This window comes from Catharus ustulatus, chromosome 20 (assembly GCF_009819885.2).
Source record: "Catharus ustulatus isolate bCatUst1 chromosome 20, bCatUst1.pri.v2, whole genome shotgun sequence".
In the NCBI taxonomy this organism is placed as follows: Eukaryota; Metazoa; Chordata; class Aves; order Passeriformes; family Turdidae; genus Catharus; species Catharus ustulatus.
In genome coordinates, this window is record NC_046240.1 from 7,930,209 (window position 1) to 7,953,829 (window position 23,621).

Below are 23,621 nucleotides of genomic sequence, written 5' to 3' on the forward strand. Positions count from 1 at the left end.
AGAGCTCAGCTGAGCTTGCTTTGTAAGCCTCTGCCTTGTCTTCCCTATTTTTGGCCTGTCATCTTGATTTGTGCCTCTTGAGCTTTGTTTGTTGCTAAGGCAGCCTTTCTTCTCTCTCCTGGGCCTCTTTGGATGCTCCCTGTGCTGCCTTATTCCTGCCCTCCTCCTGAATTTCTCAGCTAGCTGACTTCTGGCCTTCTCCCATTTGCCCAAGCAACCTCAGAGACTTTATCAAGATAATTAAAGTTTTCATCAGCTCTTTATCAAACTTGTCTCCTCTGCTTGCCATTCCCAGTTCTCCAAAGCCTCATCCTCGTGGTCACTGACTCTTTGCCATGCTGTGTTTGAAATGTTTTTCCTCCCAGCTGTGCCAGTGCTCTTGTGAAGGGGTGGGCAGGGCATTGTGCTCCTGTACCCTCCTTCTAGGGCAGGCAGGAACTACCAAGAGCTACTGTGCTACTGCTGAGAGAACTTGATTTGTCCTCTGAGACCTCAACTTTGGTAAACCTGGGGGGAGGAAAGCATGAGAAGCTTCATGCTTTTATGTTAAAAGATGTAATAGAGCTTTTACTTTGTCTATAGAGAGATTAACTTTGCTGCTTGCTGAAGGAGCAGGCGGGTTGTGTATCAGGTGTGTCAGCCCTCTGAAATCCTGCTCTGAAGAAGATTACCTTCAAAAACAAAACAAAAAAACACAAACAAACCCAAACAAACAAAAAAGCACCAGACACTTGAAAGCTCCCTTCAGAAAGTGTTAGAATGAAAAAAATCAGTTGCTTTTAGCAACTCCTTTGCAAATGACTCTGTGATTCCTAGGGCTCTAATCTTGGTGCAAGTGTTACAAGGAGCTTCTTCCCAAAGTGCCTTGGTGTAACTTCAGTTGAGATGCAAATAGCAGTAGGATTGTACAACCTCCCAAAAACTTATCAATCCACAGTATGTCTGTGGCACAGCAGCACTTTATGAATAAATGTTGCTGTGATACATTGAGTTTCTCACTAATCCCTCAGCCAAGGAGCCTTGTTAGATAAGTTTGATCTGTTTCTTGTATGAGTATTCCTATCTTCATCCTTCAATAGTGTGCCTGGCTTGACTTGCCCTAATTTCTGTTAATGTGAATTAGATAAATGAGTTGCAGGTTATAAATGGATCTCATCAAAACAGGGGAAACAAAAGAGCATACATCTGAAATGTTGGCAGGCTTCCTCTGCAACTAATTGCTTTTGGAGGGAAGGGATATGCAAATGATGCTTGCACCAACCACGAAAGGAACACTGGTGCATCTCTTGTTTACAGCTCACAAGTGGAGTATTACAGGCAGAGAACTCTCCCTGAAGAGAGGTTGAGAGGCTCAAGGTAGACTCAGGAGAAATTTAAGAGGAAATATTGTTGATCTGCTGGAGAACAATGTCACCTGGGAGCTGCTGTCCTGTGGTTCAGCTAATGGAGCTGGAGATACAAACACTGCACTGAAGCAGAGGGAGAGAAAAACTTAACCTGATCTGCATAAAGTGCCAGCACATTCCATCAGTGCCTGGTCTGTAGTGCAGAGGCCTTGGATTCTCCTGTAGAGGGAACAGTTGGGCAATGCCAGAGCCTCACAACTGAAGCATCTTTTTCAGGTCTCCCAGGTGTGTTTTCCGTAGGGAGAAGTTTGTCTATAAGAACTTTTTTGTGAGTTTACTGGCTTGTCTGTTTGAATGCCTCACCAAGGTGGGAGCTGAGCAAACCTGTGTAAAACACCTGCACTCTGCAGGTGCACTGCACAGAGCAGTCTGGACTCTGGGCAGGTGAACCCTGTGCACCCTCTGCAGCCACCTTTCTCTGTTTTATTAGCTTTGATGTGCTCAAAACTGCTCTGCCAGCTGCTTTCTTGTGGTGCCTGATTCTGCTGATCTATTTACCTGTGTGCCCTCTTTCTCTGAAGTCACAGGGTCTTGCTATTCCCTACCCATTTAACATCATTTTGATACTTTTCTGGTAGTTAGACAGCCTTTTCTTGTGGTCCATATCTCCTCTGAAAGACAGAATTTATCCTGATGGAAGGAAGGGCAGGAACCCAGCCTCCATTAGTCACATCAGTAGCTTCAGTGACTCTCTAAGTGGTGAGCTGAGTTTTCTTTCTGGCCACACAGAGGAGAGTGGCTGGAATTCCTGGGGTGTGGGAGAGAGTGTATCAGGATTACTGGGAAACTCTCTGAGTGTGGAATAGAGTGACAGCCTCTGTCTTATACATGTTCCTCTCACTGTCCCATGCATTTCAGAGCTGTCTGCACGGTTCCTGCATTCAGAGCAGAAATCCCCATGTGGTCTTCACATGGAAGTGGTGGCTGAGGATCATCAAAGTGTGCTCTTTAAAGCAAAATGGTTGTGTTGATCCAAACTTGTCTCACAGGTGCCTTGTTCATAGATTCTCAAGCTCTTGTCTCTCAAGGCACTCTGTGAGCTGCACATCAGGTACATTTAGCACTTCAGGTGTTTAGCACAAAGGTGAGTTACAGCTTCAAAGAGGGACAGCCTGTGAAGGTGAAAGGTTCCATGTGAGGTGAGGTGCTATCAAAGTCGGCCTTCGAGATGTTTTGACCTCTTGTTTCAGGTCAAGTCCTCACAACCCTTCTGCAGCATCTGACCTCTCCACTTATTCCACCGCCTCCCTGATCAGTAATGAAGAACAGTTTGAAGACTATGGGGAAGGAGATGATGTGGATTTTACTCCCAGTAGCCCATGCCCTGATGATGAGACCAGAACCAACGCCTACTCTGACCTTGGCTCATCTGTATCTTCCAGGTTGCTCCTTATTCATTAACAAACAATTGTTCATTTTTATTCTTCTCTGACCATAGCAGAGTTTACACTGGTTAGATAGATTCACCTTAAAAGCAAGATGTTATCAGTTTATTTCCTGCCCTCTAATTGACAGACTGCATTTAATAATAAGAGTTATAGCAAATATGTTGTTTCTGAAAACCTGTATTGGGTTCTGTTGAAATAAATGGGCTATTTTGCTTGTAGAGATTTCTCTTTATTGCAGATGATAATTCCACAGTTCAGGGCTATTATTGGAAGGGATCTGCTGTAAAAGAAGCCAACTTAGCATTATGTACCCACCCTGATACAGGGAAGACTTACAAGAGAGTTGTTTCCTTTTAGTATTCTGATACTACAGATCCTTAGCACTAATCTATGAGGGGAACTGCTGCAATGTGTTCAGGGGGTTATTTGAAACAAGCATCCTACCGACTTGGAATGCCTTGGGAAACATAAGCAAGTAGCTGCTGTGTGTTAGGAGCTAGAAATGCCTCAGCAGTGCACTTGCCTCCTGCATGTGTCCTCAGTCTCTGCAGCTCTTATATCCTGTGGCCAAGGCAGGTCCAGATTTTACAGTCCTTCCCCAAGCAAGGGAATGGGTGAGCAGGGTTGGGAAGAGCTGAGCATGAAGATTCTCTAGGGTTGGTCTGCTTGGATCAATAGCACACAGAGGTCTTGTCTTCATTCCTAACACAGGACAAGCTCACTGCATCCTTCTGTTCCGCATGCGACCCCCACGTGCCTGCCTCTGTTCCCAGCATTTCTGCAATCCAGCCTGGCCACCTCTCTCATGCATGCAGAGCCAGACCCCTCTCCACTGCCCCTTCATGGTGATGGCTCATGTCTTTCATCCTCTCTTTCCTCAGGTTTATGCAGCACTTTCCATTCTCATTCCTGGGGCTTAGTGCACATCATACCATGATTGCTCTCTTTCTTTTGAGTTTATTTTCTCTTTTTCATGCCAAGAGGTGCTGTTATCTCCTCTATAGGCCTGTGTCCACTTCTCCCTTCCTCCTCATTCCAGGGTTCCTTTCATTCTACCATCTGAGGGGGTTCATGTGAGTTCTTACCAGACCACTCAGTTTTTCATCTTCCTGCATTTCTCTTGGAGAGAGGACTCTTCAGGTTGCATGTCAGGCTCTAGTGGGAAGATGGGCAAGATGAGAAGGGGACATTGCTGAGGTTGAATATACTCCTGTAGCTGCCTTTGCTGTGTGCATCACAGTGGACCTCATGTACCTTCTACTGTTCTTCTGGTCACCCAAACAGGTTCTTTCCAGTGCCACCCAGAAACATCCATGTCCTCTGGAAGGCCTTAGTTCAGACAGGTGGACTTGCCCTAAGAGTAGCACTGGCCATCATCATCTCTAACGTAGATTATCTGTGGTTAGAGATGGTTCTTCAGGTTCCTCATCTGTGGTTCTGACACACAGACACACTGTCACGAGGGAAACCTGTTATGGTTTGGTTACTACAGCCAGTAACATCTCTCCTTTCCTGCAAACAGTGCTGGCCAAACCCCTCGAAAAATGAGACATGTTTATAACAACGAGTTACTGGATGTTTACTGCTCACAGTGCTGCAAAAAGATAAATCTCCTCAACGATTTGGAAGCCAGGCTGAAAAACTTGAAAGCAAACAGGTAAGCAGCCTATTGCACTGCTTTTGGCAATGCCCCCTTGACATGGGACTGGCTAATAGCAGGAGGAGAGGGAGAGTGAGCCCTCTGCCTTCTGTATCCCATTCTCTTACACATGTATTGTTCTTGCAAAACAGTAAGAAATTTAGAATTGGATGTGTTGCCCAAACCACAATGCTGTTCTTCATCAGCTGTTAAATATTTTTCTGATTTAAGGTGCAGACATCATTACTAAACTCAAATATTTTAACCAATGAGCTCTTTGATTGCAGAGTGAGAATGATATTTCAAGGAATTTTTCCCAGGAAGTGGGATCTGCTGTGCTGCTTAGTGCAGATCTACAGTTAGCTACTGCTTTCTCCAGGTGGGATGGAGGGATCTCCAGATCCTTGGTTAATGCACATAACCTTACATACACCTCTCCTAAAGCTACTGGTCAGCAGAGGTACTTGGCTCCTGTGGGATCTTTTTGTGATGTCACGGGAACTTGGAAAAATGATGAATCCTGTGGCAGAAGTTACTTTTGGAGTTCTTTGCAATTTCAGCTTTTTCCTTACATTTCTTTCTCTGCCACTCCATCACTCCTAAGCTGTGCTGAGCACTTAGAAAGTGCTTTCAACAGTCACCTAGGGTTTTGAAGGGAATTCTTTGGTGGGATTTTAGCTCCCCCTAGAAACTGGATGTGAGTCCTGCTTGTTGGAGTAATCCTTGGGATGGAGCACGCTGCACTGCTGCTTCTTTTGATGCACAGCAGGGTAGAATTTGTCATGAACAATGTTCCTACCATAGCAAGGAGTCTACCAACATCCAGCCTGTGACCAGCCAGGGCTTTGGGAATTTTCTGAGGGAGGCTGGCTATGCCTGACCCAGAGCTGTGTCTGTGCACACACAGATGTGACATCCTCTTACCGAGACATGCAGCAGGATATTTCAATCTGGTTCCAGTGCTGCTGTCTGCAGCAAGGGGTCTTCATTTAGATAGCACCAGTCTCTGGCTGCACTAGGGAACTGTAAAAATGGAAAGACCTCAGTTCCTATGCTGAACTGGGAAGCATTATGGGGAAGGATAAACTAACTGTTCATAAAATCATCTAAAAACTGGAAATCCAGAATAAATGTCCATCACTAACTTGGTGTCCCTTTGTGGTGTTTCTAATGTTAGTTTTTGCTCTGATTTACACTGACAAATCTCTGCTACATGTAACAGTATTTGCAAATTGACTTATTAATGATCACAGTAATTTGTGGCTGCACTCATCTTTGCGTTCTTAGTAATTTCAACTTTTGATTCAGTTATTAAAGAATATTGTTCATAGAATCATTTTTTGACTTGGCTAAAAAAGTCTATTATATTTCATTATGCAATTAAAATTGAATCAAATAAGTGTTTAATGCCTGTATCATTCCTTCTCTATCCATGTAGCCCTAACAGGAAAATATCAAGCACAGCTTTTGGAAGGTAAGAGTCTTCAAGTTTTCTATGAGTATTTGTGGAATCAGCCATAACAATTCCATAAGTTGGAGCGGGAGATGAAAGTAGGAATAATTTTAGAAAAACAAAAATATACCAAGATAAGTTTTTAGGGGAAGGGTCCTGTGTTTTGGTATGAATGTTGCAGAATATAGAAGCCCCTGCTACACTTGGAGCAGGCTCCTGAACTGGAAAGAACTCTGTTAAAAATGTAGGTTTTGTATCCTTATCTGCCAAATGTATTCCTTTGTACTGCTATTCCATCAGTCCAGCTACTGTTTCTTTAACCCTCATAATGTGGGCCTTGCTGCTGTTGCCAAAATGTACAGGAAAGCAAGAGAACCTCTTTAAAAAGGACACAGAGTTGTCATCTTCCTTTGACTGAGTGAACCAGCCCTGGGCTGGGAGGGCTGTAAGGCTCAAGGACATTGTAGATAATCTCCAGTGTTCTGACACGGTTCTGCAGTGGGAACTGCTTGAGATTTCTTTTTTTTCTGTTTTTTAAAGAATTATTACTGTGTGAATTTTTCTAGTTTAATTGTACCAACCAATGTGCAGTGGTGACCTTATTTTAAATTTGTAATAAGGCAAATGCAATTCAGTGCATAGTGTGAATAAGACAAGTATTTTTTAAACTATGTTAATGCTGGTGGCAGATCCTATCAAAAGCAACAAAGAACTCACTCCGTAGAACTAATGTCATTGACTGTGTTCAGTATGACTTCATTTAGCTACCAGTCTCTTGTAAGACTTGGGCTTAAACAGTTTTAATTGTCACTGAAATGATTGCACAGATTTTACCATCGGATGTTCAAAGTCTGAAGCCAGACTCTTTGTCCTCCCTCCTCATCAAGCAAAATTCTTATCCTTCTGATCTTTCAGACAGCTCTTCCACAACAGTAACTTCAGCAGTAGTAATGGCAGCACAGAAGACTTGTTCAGAGACAGTATAGACTCCTGTGATAATGATATCACTGAAAAGGTGAGAATCTCTGTGAGTAATGTACCCACCCAAACCCTGCTGGAGCCCTGCACAGGGGATGAAGGCCTTGCTCAGAATTACCATGATCTGAAGTAGCTTATTCAAAATTTCCTTGATGTTCCATTACTATTGCAACTTTGCTTGGCAGTAATGCAAGAACTGAGCAAGCACAAATCTAGGCATTGTGTTAGAACTTCTTTATGGTGTATTTGCAGTGATCACCTTCAGGGAACATGCAGGGTCTGGGAACTCAGAATTGTGGAGCTTAATTTTGCTGCTGGCTTTGCAGAGAAATATGCCCCCTTTCAAAGTAGTAGAGTAGCTAAATGCCTAACTGTGTTCCTGTAAGTAGTTAGGAATAATGAAGGGGTGCTTGAAGAGAGATTCAAACTCAGTTTTTTCCACTTGTCCTTCCAGGTAACGTACCTAGAGAAGAAGGTGACAGAACTGGAGAATGATAGCCTGACAAATGGTGACATGAAGAGCAAACTGAAACAAGAGAACACACAGCTGGTTCACAGGTAACAAAGCACAGAGCCAGGTCTCTTCACCATGTCAGAGCAAAGCTAGAGCACAGCTGTGAGGAAGGAATATTTCTACCTGTAGGGTATGACCAAGTCTTCTTCCTTAATGCTAACACATGAAATAAGGCTCCATCTGAGAAGTCCAGGTGGAATAGGGCTGCCTTGCTGAATTTTCAGCAAGAAGAGGCCTCCAGACAAGTGGTTTTGACAGAGATGTTACTGACTTTTACAGAGAAGACTCTCTGCTCTAAGAGAGGTTACCCCCGGAGGTTGGGGCTTTTTCCTTGCATGTAGCAAGAGCAGAAGGCTGAGTCTTAGTCCCAGCTTCGTGAGACTGAAAGAATAACAAATAAAGTGATACTACTTAATTCTGTGTTTATTAGGAAATATAAGAGATACTGGGAGAGGTTAAATGCCAAGAGAGATGGTGAATTAGAATGAAACAAAGGAGTAGGCAGGAAAGAATTTGCTTCTGAAGCTGTTGCTGAAATGAGATCTGATTTCCATAGAGTTCATGAGCTAGAGGAACTATTGAAAGACCAGGAAACATCAGCAGAACAGACTCTGGAAGAAGAGATAAAGAGACATAGAGAAGCTTACAGCAAGTATGAAAAAGAGAAAGGCACTGAAATTGAACTACTGAATACAAGGTAACAAACATCTTCGTGCCACCCTGGACAGGGCAAAAGGTCTTTTTTTCTTCACTTTTCCTTTTCTTGTAAATGTAGTCTGTTCACCAGCAGACAGTGCACAGATGGTGGCAGGTTGGCAGCTCTGTAGAGTAGCTCTGCAGTCACATGTCTAATGCCCAAAAGCTTGGAGGATGCTTTACATTAATGCTTTAATCCACGTGGCCCATGTAGACAGCTTAGCTGGATATTTGGCATGGATTCAAGGAGGGAATCGTGACCAGTTCTAGCAAACATTTGTGCCTGCGTTTGTTTTTTCCAACTTTTTTTTTTTCCAGCTACCCGTTGTTAGAAGCACAAGAATCTGAGGGTCAGTGTAGCATTTTGGGCCCTAAAAATGAATAAGCAAAAACTCATGTTAAAAAGTGCTATGATTAGAAAGGTTTTCCTTGTTTGGTCTTTCTGTCAAGCACAAGTGAGATGCCTTTTTAGAGCCCACTTGTTTTGCATGTCTGCATTCTTGAAGAGGATTTGCTGTAAGATTTTTGTTATTAACACAGGGTTCAGCAACTGGAAGAAGAAAATGGTGATCTGAAAAGCACTGTCACACGGCTGAAATCCCAAACAGAGAGATTGGATGAGGTAACAAAACTCCTGAGTCCTTGAGCAATTTAACAGCAGTTTATGTAAGAGCAAACTCTTACAGTGCTTGGCCCAGCTCCTTAAATGTTCCTTCCTAAACAAGATTATTGATGGAATTGGAAATTGGTCACCTTTAGAGGCAGGAATGGTCTCAGACACAAGGCAGTGTATGGCCCAGCTGTCCCTGCAGTTCATGTGGTGGAGCTGAGGGTGTGCCCTGCCCTTGCCAGCCCGTTCTGAAGTTCCCGGTTCCTTCCAGGAGAGGCAGCGCATGTCAGACAGGTTGGAAGACACAAGTCTGAGACTGAAGGATGAGATGGATTTGTACAAGAGGATGATGGACAAGCTGCGGCAGAACAGGCTGGAATTCAACAAGGAGAGGGAAGCCACACAGGAGGTGAGTGAAGGGGGATGTAAGACCAGGCAGTCACGTAGCACCTGCATGGAAACCCTCTGAGAAAGGATGGGCAGACAGGGTGAACACTGAAAACACTACGTCCAGTGAAGCTATTGCTGGGTTGTGTTTCTGTGGGAAGGGTGCCCACAGAGCAGTGAAAGCTGCAGGAATACTTACTAAGTGGCAGTCCCTGACCCAAAGGATTTACAACTCTTTGAGAGCTGTGTGCCCTAAGGTTTCCTATACTCAGTTTGCAAGGGAAATTATGCTTCTTGTGCATGAAGCTTAGCAGTCTCAGCCATTGACAGCTCTGGGGCAGATCAGGGGACCTGTACTTGCAAAGGAAGAAGAGGAAGAGGCTGTGCTGTAGGACTCAGCCAGGCTTTTGCCTGGGTGCAGAGGGGGCTGTTTGCAGGGAGGGCTGCACAGACAGCGCCTGTTTGCTGCCCACAGCTCATCGAGGACCTGCGGAAGGAGCTGGAGCACCTGCAGCTGTACAAGCTGGAATGTGAACGTCCTGGACGTGGGAGAAGCTCTTCCTCCAGCCTGAGTGAATTCAATGCCAAAACCAGAGAGGTGGAAATGGAGCATGAAATAAAACGGCTGAAGCAGGTGAGCAGGGAAAAGCCTCTCAATCCACATCACAAGTACAGGAATACCTTGAAAAACACAAGCCCAAGCACTCTGCCTTCAGATTTTGTCCTGCCCTTCTCATATAAGCATAAGAGCCTTGTTGCATCTGTGCAGGACTTCTTTGCACTGGTGATGTAAATTATGCCCCAGGAAAACTCAGGCAGGGAGGCCTTGTCACTGTGGGTAAGAGTTACTGTCAGCTGCAGCCTCGCTGTATGTCATCCAAGCTACCTGTCATTAATTTTTTTTTAATGAAACCTTTTTAAAGAACTCAAAAAACAATGTCTTTTCATCCTTAAATAGGAGAATCAGAAACTTCGTGACCAAAATGATGATCTTAATGGACAGATTCTAAGCCTCAGTCTTTATGAAGCTAAAAACCTCTTTGCAACGCAAACAAAAGCCCAGTCACTGGCTGCTGAAATCGATTCTGCATCCAGAGATGAGGTAATGTGCTTTTCTAATCAGGTATTACATCCAAGAATATGCAATTTTCATTGAAATTAGCTGTCAAGCTTGAACTATCTGAAGCTGACAAATGAGCAACAGAAAATTCTGCTTTGCTAGGAGTTCAAGGGTGTTAGAAGATTGCCTTTAACACTGTTCTGGTATCCTTATATTATAACTCTCCCATTTTTCTCTCAAAAAAATTGGAATTATTAGAATCTCAGTGAACTGTTTTACAGTTCTAACATCTTGTATCTTGCAGAGTAATGTGAGAGTAGGACATCAATTGCATACAAAAATAGCCATTGCTACTTACTTTAACTTTTACTTTCTGTTACAGATTTAATTCTAAGTTACTTCAGTAACAAGCTCTCACTTAGACATATTTGAGCAATATATTCACTGTAGCAGAGCTGAATTCTCAGAGAAAGTAACTTGTGTGCAGATAATAACTTGGTAATGCTTTGAAAGATATTCTGGGAGAGTCATTTGTATGTGAGCTGAGTGCAGCTGGTGTAGCTTCCTCTGAGCTCCAGGACAGGTTGTGAGATCAGGCCAATGGATACATGAGGGCTGCCAGGGAAGAAGACAGGTTAGTGGTGAAGGAGATCAAAGGAGTTGTTTGTCCTTGATGCTCTATCTCCTACAGACAGAACGTCATCAAGAAAGGTTGTGAGACAGAAAAGTCCTTTTTACCCAGTCTGTACTGGACTGACCTGTCAGCCTTAGCTTCTGGGCAGGCCCTTGAATTATGTACTTGAGAACTTAATTTCTTCCTGAACAAGAGCACTGTGAAGAAAGGCTCTTTACTTGTTGATCTCTAATTAGGTAAAAGCAAACTGGCTTTTGCTATTGTAAAGAAAAATCTGACTTTATCCCTCCCAATCTCATGGCTCTGGCTCATGTGAGGAGCATCCAGCACTCCCCCTTTAAAGGAGGAAGGTGCCTGAAAGCTGTGGCCCACACTCAGCAAAACCCCACAGACCTGCACAAACTGTTCCCATTGTGCCATTTCTCGTGTATGATCTGAACAAAGGTAAGAATCTGCAGATTCAAAGTGGGACTTCTGTGAAATCTTATGAAAATGGACAGGCAAATAACATGAGCTTTAGGGGGATCTGGGGCTCTGACGCCTTGGCAGCTTTGTCAGTTTGGCACTAAACATTCAGAGATAAAAAGCAAAGCAGTCTTTATCTTTGAAGAGGTTGAGGGGCCTTTTACAACCAAAAATCTGGTGAAACACCTGTATTTAATATACAACACTGAATAACAAGTGGATTACTCTTGTGCAGTATGTAGTGGTTGCTTGGGGGTTTTTTTGAGAGAGAATATGGACATGATTCAGAGGATGCACATATTTTTCCTGGTGCAAAATACTGAAATACTTGTTCTGTTCAGCAGCCTTTCATGCAAACACCTTGAGATTTCAGTAGTTATGAAAAAAATTGAGTATCATGAAGCTCTTGCTCTGAGCTGAAGCAGTTAATCCATTATATGATTGGCACATTAGATGGGGAGCTTGACCTGGAGATGACAGTTCACCACCTTGTTTGATAGCAAAGATCTGTAGCATACAGAATTATTTCTAATACAGATACAGGGAGGAGGTTGAGTTAGAAACCTGTCACAAAAGGAATCGGTGATCCTGAGCAGGCACTGATCTCTCACCTGTCTCAGTTTCAGGCTGTTACATAAAATACTGAGAATATTTCAGGAATAACTTGGAAATGTTGTGTTTTAGCTCATGGAAGCCCTCAAAGAACAGGAAGAGATAAATTACAGATTGCGACAGTATATGGACAAGATAATTTTGGCAATCCTGGACCACAATCCATCTATCTTGGAAATAAAGAATTGAAGAGAAAATGAGAAGGAAAAGCAGCAACTGCCTGATATTTCTGCACATGCCACTGGATCTAAGCAGCACTCTGATACTGTAAATGAATCTATAAATACATATACACACTAGGTGTGAGTGTGGGTGCGCGGGTGTGTTTATATGATGTTTGGTACACTGTTATTTGTCTTTGAATTGGCTTGGTTAGACTTTTCCATGCACTTTCAATACCTGTGATGAGATGGATACTGTATATTAGTGTAATAACAATATAACTGGATCTTGCTGTTTTAGATACTGGACAAAATGACTCTACCTCTAGTTGTAAAGGTAAAAAAAGACAATGGAAACATATGGATGTGGCCCTAACTTAAGGAGCAAGAATTTTTTTCTTCGTTCTTCCAGGAATTTGGGTACCACAAACCGATTGACATACCCAGGTTCAGTTCCTGACTGGTGCTGACTGTGTAATTTCCTATTTGATTTAGCTTTAGTACTTAAACCACACATCAGATTTAAAAAAAACAAAAAACAAAACACAACAAAAAACAAACTTTGGGAAAAGACACAAAGTAAATGGGAAGAAAAGGAAGATATTGCAGAATTTTTGCTATTTATAAAAAAAAATCACCATCCACTTGTTTGCCACTGTCAGCACAAAGTGTTTTTGATGTAAGATCACTTTGGAGCCTGCTTTGAGATGCTCTGAGCTGCTCTCTAATGTGTGTGCATGTGTGTTTTTATGCCAGGGTCCCTGTAGCATTGAGGCAAAGAGCTTTTCAGATCTGTTCCCCTATTTTCAGGGGTATATCATGGGCCATTAGGATGAATTTTGGGATTCTGCCCCTTCCCCTCACCCTGATTTTAAAGATTTCACTGAAGTCACATTCCAGTCTTTACCAAAAAAAAAAAAAAAAAGAAACAGAATAACAACAAAAAAATTGCATGAAGTATCTCACTTCAGGGGGAGGAGGAGGATCAGCCCTCGACATGACATGCTGAGTTGCTTTCCCACCCCAGCCAGCTGCACTCCTTTGAGAATGGCATTTTTTGGGCAGGCTGTGCCGAGGAACGGCTGGTTCCTGGCACAGCAGTGAAGGACAGTCTGATACAGAGTGGCTTTTACCTATAGGGCAGGAAAAAGAAAAAGAGTTTCATCTTGCAGGAGCTGCCAGGCCAGACTGAGCACACACATGCATATCTAAAGCTCTGAGTAGGGAACACATCCCGATTGAGATGAGCAGTTGTGCAGATGATTAAACTTCAAGTGTGTGCTACATCTGCTCATGGGCATCAGTGGGACAGAACATTAAGCTTTAAAGTTGAGCGTATGCTTAAATGCTGCCTTAAATAGGGATGACTTCAACATGTGCCTGTGTTCTCCAGAGCTGGATCTATACTGTAGGGCTAGGATGTTTTTAATTCATAATGTAGCTTATATAAAGAGTTTATGGAATTGTTTGGGTAGTTGAATGCTAAAACCAACTTTTATTCCATGCACTTTTTTTAAAAGTAAAAGTTTCACACTTTTGATTCACACAACTGGCACAGAAAAATCAGCTGGAGTATCTGGCTTTCCCCAGTGCATAGAGATGTTTCCTCTATTGAATACACTCCCCAGAAGAATGTTACAATAGCAATGACTGTGCTTTTCTGTGTATTTCTTGCTGTTGGCAGTGTCTTGCCCCTAGTATTCTCTTGATGTATCTTGGTGTGTATATGTGATGCGTTTTTCCTGAAATTGAATACATAAAACTGTATTCAGTTATGGATGTAAATATATATATATATTTTTCTGCAATCTCTGTGCTCTTGCCTTCAGTGATGTGTTACTGGAGTGATGGGAAGCAGGGGACGTACTGAAATCAGGCTTTCTTGAAGGCAAGAAAATACAAAACAGTTTGTTTCTATGTATCTGCATAGGCAGGTGTAAAGTAAGTGGAAAGAGAGAGGGACCAGAGGAATGACTGAGGGACACAACACCCCAATGCACAAAGTGCTCTGGGAGCAGTGGGACAGTCTGGTTCAAGCAGTGATGTCACAGGGCTGAGTTCCTGAGGCTCTGGGATAATGTGGAGGAAGGGATTTAGGGACCATTCACTGCTTTGCCACCTGGCAGGTGTAAGATGTAACACACAGCAGCTTCTGTTTGTGTAGAGTAGGTGGAACCCATGGAAACCCCACATATCCACCTTTCCCACCTGCTGCTTCTGGATGTGCCACCCAGAAGGTGGGAGAGAAACAGTTCAGCCAGCTTGGTGCTTCCTGCCTGCAGGACTCCTCACTTGCACTTCAGTGATGGCATTTCCCTCTGCCTGGTGCTGTCTGGGGGTAGTGCCAGGGACTTCACTGTTTTTGTGGGCCACAGAGAACTCTTCCACACTGTCAGGGGGCTGTTGCACACCTGCTGTGACCCAGCAGCCCTGCTTCTGGAGCAGACTGTGTTTGGGAAGTTGCATTTCTGTCCTTCTCTCATGCAGTGGATTTCAGTAAGAGTGAAGCTGTTGCAGCTTAGGCTGGTGACTGAATGTTTTCCTCTAATTATTTCTAAGTAAACTGGACTCGGCTTCAAAATTTCAATGATCTAGAGCCCATTCCCATTAGGGTGGAACATCAGCAAATGTTGAGAACTGTTTCACTGAAAGCAAAGCCCGTGGACTTGAACAGAAGACATGACTATAGTGATAGCCAAGTTTTTGTGCAGGAGGTGAATAGTCATTAGGAGTGACAAATAGTCACCGAATCTGGCTGATATCCCAAAAGGGATATTTTAGCCCAGGGTACCCAGCAGTGGAAATTTCTTAAAACTTGAAGGACTTCTTGTTTAGCTCTGTACCCAGCTATGTAACTATTTAGAAGCTCTTCCTTGCTCCAGTGTTTGCATTTGAAGAGATGTCTTACCACCATGTTGGTGGTGTTTGTAGCTGTGTTTTATTGTGTAAAGGAGGTATCCTCCTGCTCCTGTGGGGCCCTCAGTGTGGTGCTGCCATCTGTTACTGTGGAAATCATATCCAGATACTTGCTATGTTTGACAAATAATGGGAGTTGGAGGTGGGAGAGGCATTTCACTGGCAGATATATTTTCCTCTAGGGTATCCACCTCTAAAAATACTAATTAGCAATTGCATTCTTAGACTGAGTAACTACAGATATTAGATCAATTCATCTTGCAACTCAAGCCCTGGAGAACCCTTTTATTCCAGAAAAGAAGTCATCTTGTTTTATGACATGCAGGTAATTTGGTAATAAAGGATCACTTGATGGCTCAGTGGGGCAGGGAGAAGAGTAATCTGATATCAGTGTTGCAGAGAGTGCATATTTTGATCAAGTGTCTGACACTGACACTGGCAGAACAGACAGGAGATGTTGCAAATAGGGAGACACTAATTTTGCTGTCTGTTCTCTGATAAATTTCTTCTTTGCTGTGGACATCCTTTGTGTTCTCAGGCTGGCCAGGAAAGTACAGCCTGCCTCTGTCAGTGTTACTGTTGGTGGAACAAGGGCCTCCTTTCCCTGGGTAAATCACTTCAGAAAAAGAAATGTGGTACAATACACAAGTGCAGTAAACACTCCTGTGTCAAACCCTTGGTTCTATTTAACCCCTGGGGATGAAAACACAATCCCAGGTACTTTATCTTGTATCTTGATCTGTTCCTTGGTTCATTTGACCTTAGATTCTGAAAGCTAAATTATATTTTGGCCAAACCTGTTGCAAAACACTACAGGTATTTCTGGACAGTGAAAAAAAAAAGACTGGTTTTTGGCTACAAGCTACCCTTGGTTGGGCTAGTCCCACCCAAGGTACTGAAGAAAAATGACCTCTTTCAAAACTTGCACTTAAAGAGTGCCTGAAATGTAGTCTATCAAGATTTTTCTGGTATTAGCTGCTTCCCTCCAGACTTCAGTCATTAGCTGCTGCCTAGTTCTGATTTCAGAATGATGCTGGTTCAAAACTGCTTTGACATCAAAAGAAGATTTTTCAGCTTATTGAATAGCTTCTATTTAAGACCGAAGCTGTTAAAGAATTTGTCTTGAAGTGCAACACTGATGAACTGTAACCATCCCATCTATTTTTATGGAATTTTTAATATGCAAATATGTAGCGAGTTTCAAAAAAACCCCATCATCCAATGCACTTTTGTTGCCAACTTTCCTTTCATGGTCTTTGGGAAAAATTCAGATATTTCTCAGCCAGCTCTGTAGGGAGTTGAACACAGCATTATTAATTCTCAAAGATGTGTATCAAACAAATATTTTGCTGTCTGAGTGCAGCAATGCTCCATTTACTTTGGTAGAACTGCATTGCTCTCCAGAGAGGATCTAGACCGACAGTATTTAGGCTCCCTAATCTGGTTTGTAAATGAGGGCTTGGAAGCTGATCTATAAACACACATTGTGGGCTGCTACACGAGGCACTGCTCAGTGGTCTGTGCATCATAGTGCCCGTGACATGTGATGAGTCTAAGAACTAGAATTAACAAATAAAAGAATGCTTTTTTTACATTCTTTAATGGCAGTGAATACACAGTGGTTTTTTCTTAAAACAAATACTGTATGGTGTGGTCTGAGGGATTTTTTTCCAAGGAAGGAAGGAAGTAGCAGCTGATCAAACACTTGCCAATTCAGTGGCTTAGCTTATACTGATTTAAGTGAAGACTTGACTCAGATTTTAACTGAACAGTTTCTGGTGTAAGTAGCAATGCTCGTATTCTTGTAATTTGTTACTCAAGAACCATTGTCAAGAAATCATGACAGGTGATGTAGCACAGCTGGTTGGATTTAAAGGACATAGTTCCACAGCTCTGACATTTTGTTCCTTTGCATCTCAGTATTTCTGAATTCAAAATACTGATCCTAGGAGCAGTTTGCTGTTCAATCATGCATGGGTTTCTAGTTAATGAAACTGTGCATGTACCTTTAGAGTTTGATGAGGATTGCAGTCAGTGTTGGGTCTGAATCCTGTCATTCTGCATAATGCACTGGGAGTTGCTCCCCTGTGCAAGAGAGTTGTTTCTTTCTGGGACTCTTCCTCAGTGTTCTGTTGACATTTACAGTCTTGGTCTTGTCCTGAGCCACTCTCAGGTGTCTGTGTGCTTTGGGGCAGCACTTTGAGCAGATGGGAGGGACAAATTCCATATTCTTGGCTTCAGTGTGACTTTAGCTACCAAGGCAAGAATTTCAGTCCTGTCTATGCCAGGCCAGTCCTGTCCTTGCCTTTTTTGTGGTCGTGAAAACTGGTTGTGTCCCATGTACCTGACAAAACGTTGTGGCTGATTCTTATGGTATACAAGCAGGTAGGGTGAGTGAACCTGAAGGTGATCCAGGTGAGACATCCCTGGGATGTGCCTCAGTTCTGTGCAGGTGTTCCTCTGCACACTCTGACACACTCTGGGAGGCTCAGCACGGCCCGCACATCACAGAGGTCACAGCAGCAGCCCGAGAGGATCTGCAGCAAAATCTGCAGGCAGAGCCACGCTACCAGAGTTTGCCACAGTGTGGAGCCAGCTGACAGGCTCCTGGTGCTCTCTGCACCCTGGCTTTCAGCTCGCTGGCTTCAGCCTGGGGCTTTTGTTCAACTGCCAGAGTCAAACATACTGTTAGAGAAATTAGTTTGTACTTAAACTTTAAACCTACTGAAAACATTAACAAACACAGGCTTTGCAGTGTAATTTGGACACCTAGCCCTGGAATGGAGGGGCTGAGAGTGGAGCAGCTGTGACACCAGAGCTGTCAGCTTTGCTGTCGCTGTTCTGGGCACGGTGACACCCTCAGAGCTGCTGTGCCCCAGTGAGGGGTGGCAGGTGGCTGCTCTGGGGAACACATCTGTGCAGATGGTAAAAGGGGGGTTGCAGACACTCCTCCTCCCAGTGATGATATTACACTCCCCAGCATCAGCCCTGTTTTATTTACTACCTTATCCATAGCTAAATTATTCCAGCTTTGGAGAAAGGACATCTGAAGGAGAACCAAGAATTCAGTATCCTGTGAACACTTCAGTACACTACAGGGCAGTAAATGTTGCACTGATACATATTTAAATATTGAGACATTTTAAGATTTACTGTAAAATCAGTTGTGAGAGCCATTTGTTTTTCTCTGTTACACAGACTAGTCACTTTTTTTGCATGGTTACATATTTTGGTACTTGTGCCTTTTATTTCTCTGTTGTGAGGATACATTTTATTTTCACATTTTATCATCTGGTTTTGGACACTTTTTATATACACTTCTTTAATCATCTCGTTTCTTGTAATGTACATGTGTATATATAAAATAGATCAGATTTGTATTCATGTGCCTCTGAGATGTAAAAAATACTCATTTTGTACAGGTTTTTTTAGAAGCACTAGGTCATGGTTTAAATTACGTAGCAAATGGAATTTAACATAATTAGCAGTTCTTTGTCTTTTAGGAATGTTGTGTCAGATGGTTGGTCTCTTGTAAGGCAATGTCACACACTCTGCAGATTTATTGTTTTAGTATCATTATGAGACCAATTCTATCCACTTGTTGGCTTCAGTTAATTCAAAATAATAAAACACTTAATTAAATGTTACAGTCCTGACTTGGTGATTATAGTTTTTATTTCCATTAAAGCCAATTTGCTTCCTTTTATACTTGAAATGGGCACCAGACCAAAACCTCATTTGAACACATTGCTCATTTCAGGTTAACTTCCATTCTGAGATTATTTTTGTGGGATCAGGCCCATTGAAATAGAAAGCAAAATAGCATTACCAATTCCTAGACTCTCCATTTTAGTAAGCCTAAAATGCTTTAGTTACTCCTTCTCTCCTCTCCCTGGCTTCTGTGGCAGCATTTCCTAAGGACAGACCCTGGGTCTGTGTGACTGGAGATCTTCCTCTTGCAGATGTGGGAGATTGGGTGTCTTGCTCTTCACATTTTGGCAAATGCTGAATAAACTCCTTCCCTTGGGGGTTGTAGCACAGCACTCTCCCCCACAGCATTTGGGAAGCTGTGTGAGCCTGGACATTTGTAACTCTGGCAACCAGGGACCTGGTCCTAGAAGTGTCCTTCCCTCCCTCTAGCCTCTTCTCCAGCTGGTGGTTTCATTTCTGGAGTGTTGACCCTGTTCATCTGATGAAAATCCTCAAATTTTTCTGTCTCTCACACCTTGTTTATCAATACCCCACTCACCAGCCCCCAGACACAGTGAGATAATAAACTGTGGTGAGTCTCAAGGAAAAAAAATCATAATATCCCCTAAATCTTCCAAAAAACAAAGCTTTTATCTATAAAAGAATATGTTCCACTCTTACAGAGCAAAATTTTTTTTAATTTGACACCCATTTCACAGAATATAAAGCTGCCTTAGAAGCAAGGAGTGGTTTTATTTTTTATTTCAAAGGCTGCTTGGTATGAAAATGAGCAAAGTTCACTTGCTCCATTGTTACTGAAAAAAAGCAGCCAGCAAAAGTAGCATATGACTATTTTTAATCTCATTCTGTAATTTATAACATCAGTGAAGTGATGTCAGTACTTGTTACAATGTGCCATTACACTATTTTCTCTGTATTTTCTTGAAATACTTTCTGGGGACAATAAAGCTATCCTTGCTGATGTGGATCCTTCAGGTAGTTGTAGTGTACAATCAGATATGTAAATAAATTATTTGTTTTCCCTGCATGACTAAAATGTTGTCTGTGATGGATGACTGATTCAGTGTTCCTTATCTTCCTGGTCCACCTCTATTTCTGTGCTTCATTTGAAGGACTGCCTGGTTCTGTTCTCACCTGCCCAAACACCAGCTTCATTAACTTTGCATAAGTTACACAGATGGCACCAGGGAAGGAGTTTGTTCAGTCCATGCCTTACCTGACATCCACAGTTGTGTTAAATTTCCAAGCTGAAGCTTCCCAGGACCAACCCATTAATCTCTCCACCCACAGCGCTGCCCTTCTCAATTGATGAGAACTCCAGCTGGGAGCTGTTTGCAGCTTTTTGGCTCCAGCTTTTTAATGTGACATAAATATAATTATTTTCTGACCTGTGTAGCTAATGAGCACGTGCTGTGGCTCCTTCCTTGAGGAGCAGCGAGCTGTTTGTGGGGCGGGCACAGCCTGGAGCTGAGTGCTGGGGTGACGTGACCTGGCATGGCCAGCAATGACCACCCCAGCATGGCCAGCAGTGATCACACCAGCATGGCCAGCAGTGACCACCCCAGCATGGCCAGCAATGACCACTATCATGGCCAGCAGTGACCGCCCCAGCATGGCCAGCAATGACCACTATCATGGCCAGCAGTGACCGCCCCAGCATGGCCAGCAATGACCACTCTATCATGGCCAGCAGTGACCACCCCAGCATGGCCAGCAGTGACCACCCCAGCATGGCCAGCAATGACCACTATCATGGCCAGCAGTGACCGCCCCAGCATGGCCAGCAGTGATCATCCCAGCATGGCCAGCAGTGACCACTCCAGCATGGCCAGCAATGACCACCCCAGCATGGCCAGCAGTGATCACACCAACATGGCCAACAGTGACCACTCCAGCATGGCCAGCAATGACCGCCCCAGCATGGCCAGCAGTGACCATCCCAGCATGGCCAGCAGTGACCACTCCAGCATGGCCAGCAATGACCACCCCAGCACGGCCAGCAATGACCATTCCAGCATGGCCAGCAATGACCACCCCAGCATGGCCAGCAATGACCACTCTATCATGGCCAGCAGTGACCACCCCAGCATGGCCAGCAGTGATCACACCAGCATGGCCAGCAGTGATCATCCCAGCATGGCCAGCAGTGACCACTCCAGCATGGCCAGCAGTGACCACTCCAGCATGGCCAGCAATGACCACCCCAGCATGGCCAGCAGTGGCCACCCCAGCATGGCCAGCAGTGGCCACCCCAGGCCATGTGCTGAGGGGTTTCACACTTAAACTGAGGGCAGCAGCTTCCGTGGGAGAGCCCTGAGGGAAAACTCTGCCATGGACGAACCCTGGGAGCGGCTGAGGCAGACCTGGAGCGGCCGTCCTGGGAGCATCACCACGTGAGGGACATCACAGTGCTGGGACACCTCTGGCTGTGACTGGGAGCCAGGACTGTGCCAGGGTAGGACCAGAGGAGACCTGGTTTGATGTGAGTTCAGCCAGGATTCGCCATGTCCCCATGGAACAGGCTCTGTGTGAGGCGCCGTGGTGGAGACACACCCAGGGCCTGCTCGACCGACACTCTGAGACAATTTTTTCTTTTAATCTCTTTTGAGCCACCAGACCTGCTGGCCTCTTCTCAGGGACTGAGACTCAAAAGAATAACAAATGAGGAACAGCTTAGGCTCCAGGCTGCTTTTTGTAAGATGTGTGTGGAGTGAGGGGAGGGCTGTGGGCAGGTGCCCTCGGGCAGCCAGGCCTGAGTTGGTGTCTGTGGGGACATTGTCCATGCTCTGGGAAAACGCTGCTGGCAGAGGGGCGGACACTGTCAGCCCAGAGAAATGCTGGGTGCTCTTCACTTGGGAATAATGGAGACTTTTTGTTACGTGTTGGGGACACTCAGGGTGAGGTGTCTCCTCAGTTCCCTGCCCTGTCCTACCTGCCCAGCAGCATCTTGGATGAAACCATCAGGGTTGAACTGGGAATGTCAGCAAAGCCCAGCCTGACAAAGCCACAGGGCACAGGGAGCTCAGGGATGTGTTTCCACAGGGGTTTAGTGGGTTTGAAGTTTGAGTCCTGAAAAGCTGCTGCTCCCACCCCCAGCCTGTACCTCCCATGTCACCTCATGTCCTTGGGCTAACAAAATGTGACCATTTTGCACCTGTGAGAAAGATAGTGAAGGGTGTAGAGCCAGGGAACCAAGCCTGTGGCATATGATTTAAAATACAAAGCAGAGTTTAAGGTGGTAAGATCTCTGCCTCCAGCTGGGCTTGGAGCAAGGCAGAAGAAGAAAGGGAATTTTGAAAAGACTTCACTAATCAGTTCAATCCTTGCAGGGCAAATTTTTTCCTTTCAAAAATATTTTGATGGCCTTCAAGTGATCATGCTATTCCAAACAGCTTTCATTTGACTGACAGTAGTCTCTAAACCTGGTATATGTCTTTTAGAGTATCGTCCCATGAGGCTGTGAGGTAGTTTTTCTCACACAGATATTTGGGGAATCAGAGCAAAGATACTGTAGGAATAATCCATGGAGCAACATACCTGTGTGTTATCTTCTCAGGCTTCCCCATTCCCAAATTCCTCCCAGCAATGAGATGTTGGATATTCAGATTGTAACAGCAGGCTCAAAGAAAACTCCCTACTGTGTATGCTAAACCACTTAACCAGAGAGACAGGGAGCAGTTTTGTTCCCAAATCTCAGCAGCTCACTCTGATGTGCTGTACTACTGACCTACTTGCAGAGCAGTTACTGGTACCTGAGAAAGGACACAGTGGGAAAGCAAAGCACGTGTAACTCTGGGAGCAGGAATCATCAACACCACGTATCATAAATCTGTAATAGTTTCTAGCAAATTATGCTGCTCTTTCTGGGCTGGGGAGATGCAAGACCCTTTGGTCATTTTACAACCAGGAATTAAAGCTCAGAACTCCTGGGAGGTGATTGTTGCCTTGCTCTGATCATTTGATGGGGAAAGTGGGTCTGGAGGCAGACAGAGGCTAAATGGGGCTGTAGCAGAGTAGGAGGAGTTCTGACTCCTGAGAACTTGGGGAGTGGCAAGGAGAACTGTTACAAAGAGGAAATACATCACAGGGGAGCACGGAGGGAGCACATCAGCCAACTCCTGCAGTCTGGCAGCAGGCTCTGATCTGCTCAGGTGTCTTGGCTGGCACGTTTTCTTCAGCATAGCAGTCTCAAAGCCCTGACTTGGATGTTTTCCCTTGCTCGGTTCACTGTTCATGATGGCCCATGTTTCAACGTTGTCCCGAATCGCTGATGGCAGACTGGGGTCTGGGATGTGTCATTCCACTCTAAATATCTTTTGACACACGCAGTGCAGCAGGGACTCTCCTAGCTTGCGTAACCCAGGGTGAAATTCATCCTCAGAGCCAACTGCTTTTTGGATGCAAATAAAGGCTAGAGCATATGACCAGTAAATTGAAGACTGCCTCAGATGTATGACCATAACTATTTGGGTTAATGGTGATTTTTAAATAACTTTGCAATGATCATATGTCAGCACGTCCTCTGGCGTGGTGCTTCAATCTGAATTTCCGTCACACTGACATCTTTGTGCCTTAGCAGACGGACCATGCAGTTTGTATTCTGATGTGATGGTGTGTAACAGGAGCTATGACTCAAGTACAGACTGTTGCTGAAAAGACAGAGAGGAGCTGGGTTGTAGCACCAACAAAGGTAAAGGAGCTCAGCTGCTGAAAGGCTGTGCTTGCTCTTTCCTTGTTGTACTGGAGAAGGTTGTTGGTTGCATTTTGTGAAACTCTGTCTCTCTTAGCACCCTGTGGCTTTTCTTAACGTGCTCAGGCTTGTATTTAAAACCTGAGCAGTCACCGGGCAGGGCTGCTCTGAGCTCTTGAGGAAGCCTGTGGTCAGCCTGGGCACTTGTCCCACATGACAGAGGAATAACCCCTGACCAAGCCCGTCCTTCAGCTCTGGCTGTGCACAGCAATGAATGGGGGATGCCCTGCACAAAAGCAGC

The 23,621-nt window shown here is 44.2% G+C and overlaps 1 protein-coding gene across 2 annotated transcripts in view; it reads left to right on the forward strand.

Moving 5' to 3' along the window:
* The window catches only part of RAB11FIP4 (RAB11 family interacting protein 4), a 120,126-nt gene extending 100,460 nt beyond the window's left edge, over positions 1-19,666 (forward strand). For both annotated transcript variants that reach the window (XM_033076503.2, XM_033076506.2), the window contains 11 exons: positions 2,597-2,788; positions 4,317-4,451; positions 5,872-5,907; positions 6,802-6,901; positions 7,319-7,422; positions 7,935-8,075; positions 8,615-8,696; positions 8,956-9,093; positions 9,547-9,705; positions 10,030-10,173; positions 11,915-19,666. In XM_033076503.2, the coding sequence (XP_032932394.1) occupies positions 2,597-2,788; positions 4,317-4,451; positions 5,872-5,907; positions 6,802-6,901; positions 7,319-7,422; positions 7,935-8,075; positions 8,615-8,696; positions 8,956-9,093; positions 9,547-9,705; positions 10,030-10,173; positions 11,915-12,031 (1,348 nt within the window). In that variant the 3' untranslated portion in view covers positions 12,032-19,666. The remainder of the gene's footprint in view (positions 1-2,596; positions 2,789-4,316; positions 4,452-5,871; positions 5,908-6,801; positions 6,902-7,318; positions 7,423-7,934; positions 8,076-8,614; positions 8,697-8,955; positions 9,094-9,546; positions 9,706-10,029; positions 10,174-11,914) is intronic.
* Positions 19,667-23,621: the final 3,955 nt, after the last annotated feature.